Genomic DNA, 12,407 nt, shown 5'->3' on the forward strand with positions numbered 1-12,407 from the left:
AGAAGGCTTGGGTGGCTGGCCTGGGGTTGCCAAGCCTCAGGGCAGAGACACATCAATCACACCCCTACGTGGGACGCTCCTGTGTTCCGGACCTGCAGCCCCAGTGCAGGAAAACTTCAGTAAATGTGTAACTCGACGGCATTCCAGCTCATCCTGTTCAGCAGTGAAAGTGTGTTATCGATCACCCTGACTTCCTGGAAGGAGTCCCTGCATGAGAGTCGCTCTGGCGCCTGTCCTCCGGCCCGGCCTGGCTGCCTGAGGCCCCCCACCCCCACCGCTGGGCCAAGTGATGTCACCCCCCCTCCTCCCCAGCCTGGGCACAGAACGCTCTGGGAACGGCGCCGTCCCCACCCCTCCCGTATAAATAGGGCCTCCGCGGCCCTGCCAGGGGAAGAGGCTGCCTCTGTTTGGGGGAACTAAAGGCGGAAGGTAAGCTGGGAGGCCCTCTCCTTACACACCCCTCCCTGTCTCTCTCAGGGCAGCTGAGTCATATGCAGGGAGGAGAAGCCGGTGGGGGGCCTCTGTGGGGAGGTGAAAAGAGCTGCTGAGGGCCAGAAGCCAGGGGTCCGTGCAGCACGGGGACATCACCATGGAAGACTCACAGGCGGCCTTTCCTCTCCTGTCACAGCAGACATCCAGACGTGGGGGCTGTCCTCTCCCACAGCACAACCCAGCTCCCATCAGAGGAGCCGTCCCTCCCCAGCAGAAGGGAAGAGAGTGGCCGGGTCCTCCTGCCGCCCATGAGCGGGGCTGGGGCCTCAGGGGCTGGCACAGGAGCAGAGTCATGGTGGCCTGGAGTCCCCTGGGTCCCCTGCCAGCAGAAGGAAGAGCAAACTTGCGGTGCAGGTGGCGGAGCTGGGGGAGGCTGACTCAGTTGGCCCCCGGGGCCGCGTCCCCACAGGGCTCGGATGAGGAGTGGCCAGCGTCTGACTCCCCGCCCCTCCCTCGAGGCAGCGCTGTCTCTGCGTTCAAGGCTGTGTTCTGTGCACTCATCACGCTGTACCCCCGAGCCTCGGGTGGCTCAGCCGTAAAATGGGACAAATGGCAATGCCTGGCCTTCCTTGCTCCTGAACCAGGGTGTATGTAAATCAAAAGAGCTAATCTAACGTGAGAGTGCTTTCTAAACTTTAGGATAAACTAGAAAGACAAAGTCTTATTATTTTGTTCAAGAGGCACTACAGATCGGTGCTGAAGCGTGTGGACTATGGCGTCTGGGGGGGGGGGGGGGGGGCCTGGGTTTGAATCCTAGTTCTGTCTCTCTGACAGAACTGCGTGACCTGTGTGGCCTAGAGCAAATCACCGGACCTCCTCTGCAAACCCGCGGTAAGTGCTCCATTGACAATTATGTACCAAGTACCTACGAGGTCCCAGGCGCATTTCTGGGACTGCGGTGTCCATGCATCAGCGAACAAAACCGAGCGAGGACCCCGCTCTCATGGGGTTTGCTTTCATGTGCAAAGGGACAGAACTGAAAACGAAAAAATAAACAGATACATGCTGCAGACGGTTACAGGGTGATCGGCGCTAAGGGAAAAGGAAGTAAAAGCAGGATCGGTGAGCCCAGAGTGTCAGGCGTGGCGGGGGACAGTTGCGGTGTGAAACGCGGGGTCAAGGAAGCCCCAGCAGGATGAGACGAGTCTATGGAAAGCCCTAGAACACCGCCCGGCAATGATAAGCATTGTATTAGGGTCGGTTGCCGATCTCACCATTTCATCAGGCCACGGAACCACGAGGAGTCGGGATACCTGGAGGAGGGGAGGGGAGAGGGAGGCTGAGGGGGAGGGTGGTGGAGGAGGGGAGAATCACAGGCTCCTGCTGCGTGCTGACTTAGGACCAGCCGGGGCAGCAGCAGCTGATCCCAGCTGAGAGCAACGACAGTGATCCATGAAATTGCTCCCCCCCAACCCCCCCCAGACGGTGCCGAGACGAGGCGGTGCAGGAGGGGTGGAGCAGGGAGGGGGCTGTGCTTACCTGCCTGGCCCCAACCCTGGACGGGGTGCCTGTTACTGCAAGATTTCTCCGGCACTCTGCTTCCACAAGCTTTCCTGATAACTCAGTGTGGTCCAGCTTTTCTTTTTTTTTTTTTAATTTATTTTTTTTGAAGGGGTGGGGAGGGGCAGAGAGAGAGAATCCCAAGCAGATTCCATGTTGTCAGCGTGGAGCCCGACTCGGGGCTCGATCCTACGAGCCGTGAGATGGTGACCTGAGCCGAGACCGAGAGTCGGACGCTTGACTGACTGAGCCGCTGGCAGGCTGACAGCAGAGAGCCCGACGCGGGGCTCGAACTCACGAACCTCGAGATCCTGCCCTGAGCCGATGTGGTACGCTCAACCAACTGAGCCACCCAGGTGCCCCTGTGTGTGCTAGTTTTGTATTCCAAACTGGTTTACCGCCTACCCTGGGGCCAAGAGGCCTCCAAGAGACCGGCAGTCTGGTCCACGTTTGGTTTTCGAGGGGAAAACTTACAGCCAGGGGCGCGTGAATGTATGAGTTTGCTTAGGGGCCATATCGAAGCCCCACAGACTGGGTCACTTAATAGACATGTTATCTCACGATTCTGGCGGCTACCCACCTGAGATGAAGGTGTCAGCGGGGCTGGCTTCTTCGGAGCCTCTCTCCTTGGCTTCTAGATAGGTGGCCATCCTCAGTCTGTACAGTGTCTTCCCTCTGGATGTGTCTGTGTCTTAATCTCCTCTCTCTCTTTTTTAAAGTTTATTTATTTATTTTTGATGGCGGGGGGAGAGTGCACAAGCAGAGGGTGGGGCATAGAGAGAGACAGAGAGAGTGAGAATCCCAAACAGGCTCCACACTGTCACCATGGAGCCCAATGTGGGGCTCAAACTCACGAACCGTGAGGTCATAACCTGAGACGAGATCAAGAGTCGGACTTAACCGACTGAGCCACCCAGGCGCCCCTGAATCTCCCCTTCTTAGAAGGACACCAGTCAGATTGGAGTAGGTCCCCACCCCGATGACCTCACTTCACCTAAATTACCTCTTTATGTCTCCAGATATAGTACATTTTGAGGGACTGGGATTTCAACAAATAGTTTAAAACATTTTTTGCCTTAATATCATGATACGTTATTGCCGAAAGTGGTCCCTTAAACATCAGCTTGAGTGTTTCCATATTATTCTCTATTAAACATATAATTATTGATCGAAGCAGAAGATCACTGATTAACATAACGTAAAAGTAATATCAGCCACTCATATATCCTTGGAGAGAAGTGCTTCCAGTATTTTGTGAAAACATTTGTGAACATTTTTACTTGATTTCATGGACGACTTCCCATTTCTATTTAAACTCTCCAGAGGTCTTAATCCCAAGACATCCCCACCGCTATAAAAATTAGACAAAACAACCGGGGCGCCTGGGTGGCTCAGTCGGTCGGGCGTCCGACTTTGGCTCGGGTCACGATCTCGCGGTCCGTGAGTTCGAGCCCCGCGTCGGGCTCTGTGCTGACAGCTCGGAGCCTGGAGCCTGCTTCGGATTCTGTGTCTCCCTCTCTCTCTCTCTCTGCCCCTCCCCCGTTCATGCTCTGTCTCTCTCTGTCTCAAAAATAAATAGACGTTAAAAGAAAAATTTAAACATTAGACACAACAAAACACAAAGCCCACCCCAAAATAAGCCCCGTGAGAGCGCAGCCCAGCCCACAGCGGCGTTTTGCACCTGCGCGGTGTCTTCCCCAGAGCTTTGAAATTTACCCCTTCTCTTCGACGTGTGTAGACTTCGATAGATTTCTCCTGGACTGAACGATCGCAGGGAATATTGGAACGGCTAAAAGTCTGGCTAGAGGGCCCCTCCACACCGAGTAGAACTGTCACCCCTGACAAGAGGACGTTTTTGCAGGGTCCGCGGAAGTGAGCGCCCCCGTCAGCGATGGCTCCTGGTGGTGCGAGCCTGAGGGCCGCCGTCCTCTGCCTCCTGGCCTGGGCCGGCCTCGCCGCTGCCGACCGGGTGTACATACACCCCTTTCACCTCCTCGTCTACAGCGAGAGCAGCTGTGAGCAGCTGGAGAAGTCCAACGCGGAGGCGCCCAAAGAGCCGACCTTCACACCGGTCCCCATTCAGGCCAAGACAACCCCTGTGGACGAGGAGGCCCTCCGAGAGCAGCTCGTGCTGGCCACCGAGGGGCTGGAGGAGGAAGACAGGCTGAGGGCGGCGAAGGTGGGGATGATGCTCAACTTCTTGGGCTTCCACATGTACAGGATGCTGAGTGAGTCGTGGAGCACGGCCAGCGGGGCGGCCATCCTGTCCCCAACGGCTCTCTTTGGCACCCTGGCCTCTTTCTATTTGGGCGCCCTGGACCCCACGGCCAGCAGACTACAGGCGTTCCTGGGCGTCCCCGGGGAGGATCAGGGCTGCACGTCCCGGCTGGATGGCCACAAGGTCCTCTCTGCCCTGCACACCATCCAGGGCCTTCTGGTCGCCCAGGGTGGGGCCAGCGGCCAGCCCAGACTGCTCCTCTCCACGGTGGTGGGCCTGTTCACAGCCCCCGGCCTGCGCCTGAAGGAGCCATTTGTGCGGGGCCTGGCTCCCTTTGCCCCCATCACCCTCGAGCGCTCTCTGGACTTGTCCACGGACCCAGATCTTGCTGCCGAGAAGATCAACGCGTTCACGCAGGCAGTGATGGGGTGGAAAATGAACAGCCCCCTGTCAGGAGTCGGCCCAGACAGCACCCTACTTTTCAACACCTATGTCCGCTTCCAAGGTAAGACAGACCCTGTGGGTGGGGTGGGCTCTACCCCCGGGCCGGTTCCAAAGGGTGACAGTTCCCTGCGACTGTGGCTGTAATGCCCAACATTTCAGCTCAGCAAGGGCCAGGCCTTGGAGAAGGGCAGGGTGGCGCATGTGAGGGAGCACCCAGGAGTCGCTCTCGAGGAGGCGGAACTATCGGCCCACCTACCTGCTGCCCTACTCTGTGCAGCTACTAAAGTACATCCTTCTACTTTTCTCATTCAATCCCCTGGCGGTGTGGTGGAGAGGTGTTGCTGCCCCTAGAGGAAAAAACAACAACGCAGTGGCCTCCTCAAGAAAGCACAGGCACGAGCGGGTGTCCCAGGACCCAAGCCCCCACCTCCCGGCCCTGGGGCCCAGCTCTACGCTCAGGAGGGAGGGGTTCCTGTCTCTTGAGAAGGTCAATGTCCATGCAAACATAGCCCGTTTGTTTGCTTAAATCCCTTTCATGTTGGGAGGGGCCATTACTCCCTCCTCCCCCGCAAAAAAATCCCTACGAAGGCAGTTCGCTCATTCAATATATAATCACGGAAGAGGTTCGCATGCGAGCTCCCCGAGTTGGGCGTCTCCGGGGGGCCAGGCGGGAAGAACGCACAGGTCCCGACCCCAGGTTGCCTATTCGAGCCTCAGCAGGGCAGCTAGGTCCCACAGGCGAATGCCCAGGGTACAGAGCTGCAGGTAAAAGTCCCCGAGGAAGGGACCTGGGGGGCTGAGCACCCAGAGGAGGGAGGGTCACTGGGGAAGAGGACAGAGGCCTGGGGGCGGCTCGGGGAGCGGGGCTGCAGTGGAGAAGAGCAAACATGTGAGCAAAGGCTAGCGAGTTCGGGGCCAGGAACCAGGGCAAGGGCGGCTCTGTTTGGCCGGAGCTGGGAGTGAGCGAGTGTGGCTGGTGCAAGGCGGGGCCGGAAAGACGGGCCGGGTTCCGACTTGGAATCTGACGTTGGGAAGGCTGGCGGGTGTTGGAGCGGGCAAAGGGTTCTGTTCAGAGGTCGCCCAGGCGGCCTGTGCCATGTGCACTGAAGGCAGGGTGGAGGGGGGAGGGGGACTCCCGGAAGGCTGCTCAACGGGGCAGGCAAACCCTCCCGGGAGCATATGCTAAGGTAGTGGCTCTGCAAACTGAGGGGCCGGGGAGGGTGCGTTTGCGAGCCAAGCGAGCAAGCAGCCAAACCGGAGCCAGAGAGAGAGAGAGAGAGAGAGAGGTTTAACAGAGCATGGCTGCTTTCTTACTCTGAAAACATTCTGGAAGCCTGTAAACCGCAAGGGGGAAGGACCTCCAGCCTGTTCTGGGTGCAGGAGGAAGATGGCAGACCCAGGAATGCTCAGGTCCCAGTGCTCACAGGTCGTGGGAACAGAGTCCAGCACTGGGGCCATCCAGCTGAGCAGGGGAGGACAGAGGGGACTCGTGGGCTCAGCTCGCCATTCCTAAGAGGAGCCCCAGGAGGAGAGCTCACTGAGGAAGTCGTGCCCCCAAAAGGCGAAGCTAGGGAGCCACAGGTGCCAGAAACGGGGACTCATTCTGGAAAAGCCCCCGTGCACGCATTCACATGATGGGGCTGGACAAGAGGGGAGCGAGGAAAGCCACGAAGAGAAAAGCAGAACCGCGCTCAGGACTCCAACGCCCTGGACGGTCACCCAGCCCCACCACATCCCCGCTTCTGATCTCCCTCCCTGACCTTTCTGTGCCTCAGTTTCCATCCAACAGAGACGCACCTGTCCGCCACGGCGCGTCCACTTACGTCTTGGGAGCTCTGTGTTCCCCTTTGGCAATGACGTTCTATTACCGTGACCTGAGCGGAGGTCAGGTGCACGTTCCCAACTGGCGAGCACTTGGGGGCTGGGAGCCCGCGAGCTCCAGGGCGCCATTTGCCCAGGCCCTGCTGTCATCCCAAGCTGGGTGCTGGCCCTGACAGGTTCCACGACGCCAGCTGACTTAACCTTGAGGGATTTACTTAACCTCTGGACGAGGACGGTGTGCTGTGCTTTTCAGATGAGCAGACGGGACCGGGCAGCCGCCTCCGGTGCAGAGTCTCACGTCTTTCTGTCTTGGTGGGAAAAGAGTCAGTCCTTTCTTCCCCTGAACTAACGAGTCCCCTGCCAGACCTGGGGGAGCCTGGGAGGAAGGACACCACGGCTTGTCGCTCCTGTCTCCCCAAGGCCCGACTACAAAGGGGGAGGGAGAGGCTGGGTCTGGCGGTCCCTTCTTGCCAGACCCAGGCCCTGGGAAGGCACCCTTGTCCTTCCAGCCCCCGCCCCTCCACTTCAGAGACCTCTGTTCCCAGAAAAGGGAGCCGTGGCTTTTGAAGCTGCCTTTCCTCAGACCCCCAGCTGCTCTGTGACAGACTCACCCTTACCCTCCCCTCATTCCCCCAGAAAGAACCCCGACGTGGGCCACTCACGGTGACCGAGGAGACTGCAGGGGGGAGGGGCTGTGCCAGGGGCTCCGGTCACAGGGAGGCCCCCAGGGACAGGGCCTTCGGCAGGCGTCTGTCCTGTCTCCGAGGACAGCTGAGCCGGGTGGCAGCTCGGTTCTGCCACCACGTGCACAGCCCTGCGGGAGCGAGGGCACCAGAGAGGGTTCACCGCCCACCGGCGAGGCCTGGTGCCAGCTTGCACGGAGCGCCTCTGCTCAGAGCCACTGGTCGCGCCGGGTCGTAGGGGTGTCCCTGGCAGCACAGGGGCCCGAGACGTGGAGCCTTCGTGACAGGAGGTGTGTGCTCAGCTCCGCGTCCTAGGACTTGAGAAAGGGAGTCTCTGTCACCGCCGGCCCTGCTCGCGGGCTGGAGAGCGAGCATGCACTGGGGGCGTGTCGGGCCGTGACCCTATTCTGGATGACGCGGTGATGGTGGATACAGGTCACTGCATGTCTGTCCAGACCCGGAGAATGTACGGCCCTGATGTCAACCACGGGTTCTGGGTCATGACGATGTGTCCGTGTCGCTTCATCAGCGTCAACGGACGTCCCGCCCTGGTGGGGGTGTCCGTGGGGCGGGAAGCTGTGCGTGTCGGGGGGGTGGGGGGGGGGGGACACACAGGAAATCTCTATACCTTCCTCTACCTTTTGCTGTGAACCCAACAATTGAATTTGTCAAAAAAACAAAAGAAAAAGAAAGTGAGCACGGCAGCCCACAGGCTTTGGGCCAGGGCAGATCTGGGGTGAGTTAGTCACTCAGTCGTGGTGGAAGGTGCCTAAATTCTCCGCCTTCCTTTGTGGGCCTTAAGGCGACAGGTGTAAAGTCCCAGGGTGGCACCTGGCGGGTGCAATGTCTTCACCGCTGGCGGCTGGCGTCACCGCGGTGATCTTGCAGGAGGAGGACTTGAACGGGCCCCTGGGGCCGTGGGGCTGGTGATGCCCTGGGCGGGGAGAATGCCCCCCTGCCCGGGCTGCGCTTCCGGGATCTGCCCTCCAGGCCTCGCCCCGCCCCACCCCTGCTCAGTGGCGCCCTCGGCCGGAGCCCACCCGCCTGCCCCTGCCCCAGCTGACCCTTCCCCTCTTGTCTCCCGTCCGGGTCCGCAGGAAAGCTGAAGGGGTTCTCCCTGCTGGAGGGGCTCCAGGAGTTCTGGGTGGACAACACCACGGCAGTGCCCGTCCCCATGCTTTCGGGCACGGGCACCTTCCAGCACTGGAGCGACGCCCAGAACAACCTCTCCATGACCCGCGTGCCCCTGGGCAGGAGCGCCTGCCTGCTGTTGGTGCAGCCGCAATGCATGTCGGGCCTGCAGCAGGTGGAAACCCTCAGCTTCCAGCACAACTTCTTGACGTGGCTGAAGAATCTCTCTCCCCGGTACGGCTCCCGGGAAACCGCCGGCACCTCTGGGGCTGCTCCCCCTGGAAGCCGGGGGTGGGGGGGCGTGGGGGGGGGGGGGGGGGGGGGGGGGGTGGGGGGGGGCAGTGAGCAGGGCAGGCCGGGCGGCCCCTGCTGTTCAGGGCTGGAGGGCCTGGGCATCCCCCCATCACCCCTCCAGCCATCCACTGACGTGGCTCTCGGTTTACCAGCTTCTTCCGGGAGCACGAGAGGTAATGGAACCGGGGAGCACGCCTTCCTCGGGCTTGTGCTCACCCGCTGGTTTTGGATGCCCGCGTTTCAATCTGCCCCTTTTGACGCCACCCCCCCCCCAGCCCCATCCCCCCCCAACACACACAATCTACTGCAATCCAAGAGCTTGTGGGGGGCCGACTTCCCAGAAGGGTTCGTACCCTTCCGAGAGACCCGGGGGAGGGGCTTTTTCTCGAAGATGACCTTGACCCCACAGGCCCCCTGGTTTGCTCCGCTCCTGCGGCGGGGAAGAAAGCAATTCTCCGCTGGGGGCGCTACACTTGACCTACCACCCAGGCGCAGGGCAGTGGGGTCCAGAAATCTGCCCCGAGACAGGCACTCGGGGAGGGGGGTGGCTAGTGGCCTCCTGAGGTCTCCTTTCTAGATCATTTTTGGTTGTGGTGGGTGGTAAACACCTAACACTTACCACCTGACCCATCTTTTAGGTACACGGCTCAGGGGCACGGAGCACATCCACACTGTTGCGTGGCCCTTACCGCCACCCATCCCCAGGATCTTTCCCTCTTCCCAGACTGGAACTCTGACCCCGTTAAACACTAACTCTCCATTCCCCCTCCCCCCGCCCCTGGCCGCCACCTTTCTACTTCCGGTCTCTGAATGTGTCTATTCTAGGACCTCAGAGGCGTGAAGGCATAGGGTATTTGTCCTTTTGCGACTGGCTTATTTCCCTTAGCATCTTGTCCCCAGGGTTCACCCACGTTGCAGCCTGCGTCAGAATTTCCTTCCTCCTTGAGGCTAACATTCCATTATATGGATGGACCGTGCTCTGTGTATCTTTTCATCCATCAGCGGACACTTGGGCCGCTTCCACCTTTTGGCTATCGTGAATAATGCTACTAGGGACATGGGTCCACTGTCACCTCTTGTGAGGGTTTGGTACGTCACTGGAAACATCCATGGGCTCTCAGGGATGCCAAAGGAAGGTCAACTGAGCTGATGTAAGGAACGTGCCCACCGCTGAGAGTGACAGGACATCCCTCCTATCTCTCTCTCTCTCCCCCCACCCCCCCCACGGTGGGGGGTTTCTATGTCAAGGACACCACTGAAAGGTAGCTAGTAAGACAGGATGCATTATTTCAGAGAATAGCATTTTAAAGTTCTCCAGGTGATACACCTTCGGTGCAGCCAACCTAAACCCAGAATGGAAGCATAGACTGTCCACAAACACCCAGAGAGCACCGCTGTTAAATGTATGCCCTTCTCACCGTATTCCCAAGGACATGGAAGTTTTTTGTTATGTTTGCTGCTGACAAACTTTCCCCAAGATGGCCTAGCCGGGTGAGGGGGGCCCAGGGCCTCACGGTGGGGGCCACCGGGACCTCCCTAAGTGTGTGTCACCCTCCCAGGACCATCCGCCTGACCATGCCCCAGCTGACACTACAAGGCTCCTATGACCTTCAGGACCTGCTGGCCCAGGCCAGGCTGCCCACCCTGCTGGGTGCAGAGGCGAACCTGGGCAAAATCAGCGACGACCAGCTCAGAGTCGGAAAGGTACCGTGCGGGAGGTGTCTGTCTGTGTCGGAGCGGATTCCGTGGGTTCGCAGAGTGGGAGGCGTGGACAGGAGGGACACGGGGGAGCTCCCGGGAGGCGGGCGGGGTAGGAGATGAGAGCATGGCCAGGTAAGTGTGCACGCAGGGTAGGAGAGAAGTGACCAGAGCCTTCTAGGGCTTTCTGGGGACAGGTGGAGAGCATCGAACCCTTCCCCACCATGTGTTCTATGGCTCTGCCCAGCCTGGCCTAGCCTCAGGGTCCCTCCCAGATCCTACAGCAGGGCCAGGACTTGGGCCATGACAGTGAGTGCCCCTAGGCCCAGTGCCAGCCCTGCCAGAGGGCCACCTGCTTCAGGGAAATGCTTGGTGGTAGGCAGACTGTGGCTCTGCTGCCTGGAATGATGCACCTCTGCAGCGGGGCCGCCTGGACGCTCTGCTGGGGAGAAGAAGGGCTGCGGTTCTGGCCTTGGAGACCACTGTTTGGGGGGCATGAACCCCTGTGCTACGTGAGTGGGATGAACCGAGCACAGGGGCCCGCAGCCGAGGGCCCGGGGTACCCGGTGGATGGCAACAGCAAGGTGGGAAGTGGAGGGACTCTGGGGAGGAGCTGTCGGGTGGGTTGGGCCGAGTGGGGGTCGTCTACACCGAGGGGCGGGGCGTGAACGGTCTGGAGAAACGCCCTCCAGCGACAGCACTACATAGCTGGGCCCCGAGGGCCTTCGGGAGCCGTCCCAACACCTGCTGCCTTGCAGGTGCTGAACAGCGTTCTTTTCGAACTAAAAGCAGACGAGGGAGAAGAGCCCACAGAGTCCGCCCAGCAGCCTGACGGGCCCGAGGCCTTGGAGGTGACCCTCAACAGCCCGTTCCTGTTCGCCATTTATGAGCAAGACTCCACCGCCCTCCACTTCCTGGGCCGCGTGGCCAACCCGCTGAGCGCGGCGTGAGGCCTGGGCCGCCACCGAGCCGCGGCTGTCACCGTGAGCGACAGGCACACAGTAACGCCGATTTGTCACCCGTCTTCCACTTTTCCTTCCAGTGAGTCAGTGCGGAACGGGAAGGAAGCTGTTTCTCCCTGGTAAACGTGGCACTGTGTATCATGAGCAGCGGAACCTTTGGGAAGAAGGCCTCCCGGGTTCTTAGGTTTATCTTGGGCCACGTGAAGGGGGGGCGGTGCCAAGAACCAGAGTTTATTAGCACAGGACGACTGTTCAGGACAAAGTGTGAACAGACTTAAAACCGGTTCGTGAAACCAAAAACTGCTTTCCTTTTTATCAGAGAACAGAAATCGGGCTTTAAAATTATACAGCTTTCACGGCCCTGGGTTTATACTCGGTTATGGAATACGAACGCACGACCTGCATACGGTCTCCACGATGCCTTAGTTTTTTGTTGGTTTCTTGGTTGTCTTCCCCAGGATGCTGTGATCTTGGAAAAACACAAGCGTCTGAATTTGTGTTAGAATGTTAATACCACGGCTGGTCATCCCTTGTGTTCTTAATAAACGTCTTGCAACAATACGCAAAAGAGGAAAATTCTTTTCACTCTGCAGCAAAACAAATACATGCCGTTTAGCTTAACAGACCGTACAAATGCTAAGTGCATTCAAGGGCTTTGAGCCATATTTTGGATGGCACTTCCCTGGAAGGTGTGGGCCGGTACTTGGCCGTCATTTGGAGAGGTTTTAGATGATGCTTTATTCTGGACGCTTCCATTCCTAAATGGCAGATGGGCATGGGGGGGGGGGGGGGGGGGGGAGAGGCCCCATGCCGCGACAGGCAGCTGCGAAGGAACGGGGCAGGTGGGCACCTCTTCCTTTCTGGGGACACAGGGTCGGATCGCTGCTCCCATTGCCCAGGGACTGGAAGACAGAGAAATGAATCCTTCCATCTGCTGAGTGTCTCTGAGAGGGTTAGACACCCGCGTTCCTAAGCTCGGGCGGGGACTGGGGAGGAGGTGGGCACCTGGAGGCCCACACTGTTGCTGGTAACAGTGAAGAGTGAAGATGCTTCCTGATGTGCACAAAGCCCCGTCTCCTCCTCCCTCCCACAGCTGCTGAAGTAACCAGGCAGGCTCCGTAATACGGTAACCACTGACGACAGCTGCTGGACAGTCACCGGGAG

General features: G+C 59.2%; 1 protein-coding gene across 3 annotated transcripts; it reads left to right on the forward strand.

Moving 5' to 3' along the window:
* The first annotated feature begins 334 nt into the window (after positions 1 to 334).
* LOC125917496 (angiotensinogen-like) lies at positions 335 to 11,622 on the forward strand. 3 transcript variants are annotated; one of them, XM_049623678.1, is made up of 6 exons: positions 335 to 429; positions 1,267 to 1,323; positions 3,854 to 4,715; positions 8,256 to 8,523; positions 10,143 to 10,287; positions 11,040 to 11,622. In XM_049623678.1, the coding sequence occupies exons 3-6, from the start codon at positions 3,884 to 3,886 to the stop codon at positions 11,229 to 11,231; spliced, it is 1,437 nt and encodes a 478-aa protein (XP_049479635.1). In that variant the 5' UTR covers positions 335 to 429; positions 1,267 to 1,323; positions 3,854 to 3,883; the 3' UTR covers positions 11,232 to 11,622. The 3 variants fall into 3 exon arrangements, with proteins under 3 accessions (XP_049479635.1, XP_049479637.1, XP_049479636.1); XM_049623680.1 differs by lacking the exons at positions 10,143 to 10,287; positions 11,040 to 11,622 and adding an exon at positions 9,222 to 9,834; XM_049623679.1 differs by lacking the exon at positions 1,267 to 1,323 and having other exon boundaries at positions 368 to 429.
* Positions 11,623 to 12,407: the final 785 nt, after the last annotated feature.

Source organism: Panthera uncia, unplaced genomic scaffold (assembly GCF_023721935.1).
Source record: "Panthera uncia isolate 11264 unplaced genomic scaffold, Puncia_PCG_1.0 HiC_scaffold_1928, whole genome shotgun sequence".
Lineage (NCBI taxonomy): Eukaryota > Metazoa > Chordata > Mammalia > Carnivora > Felidae > Panthera > Panthera uncia.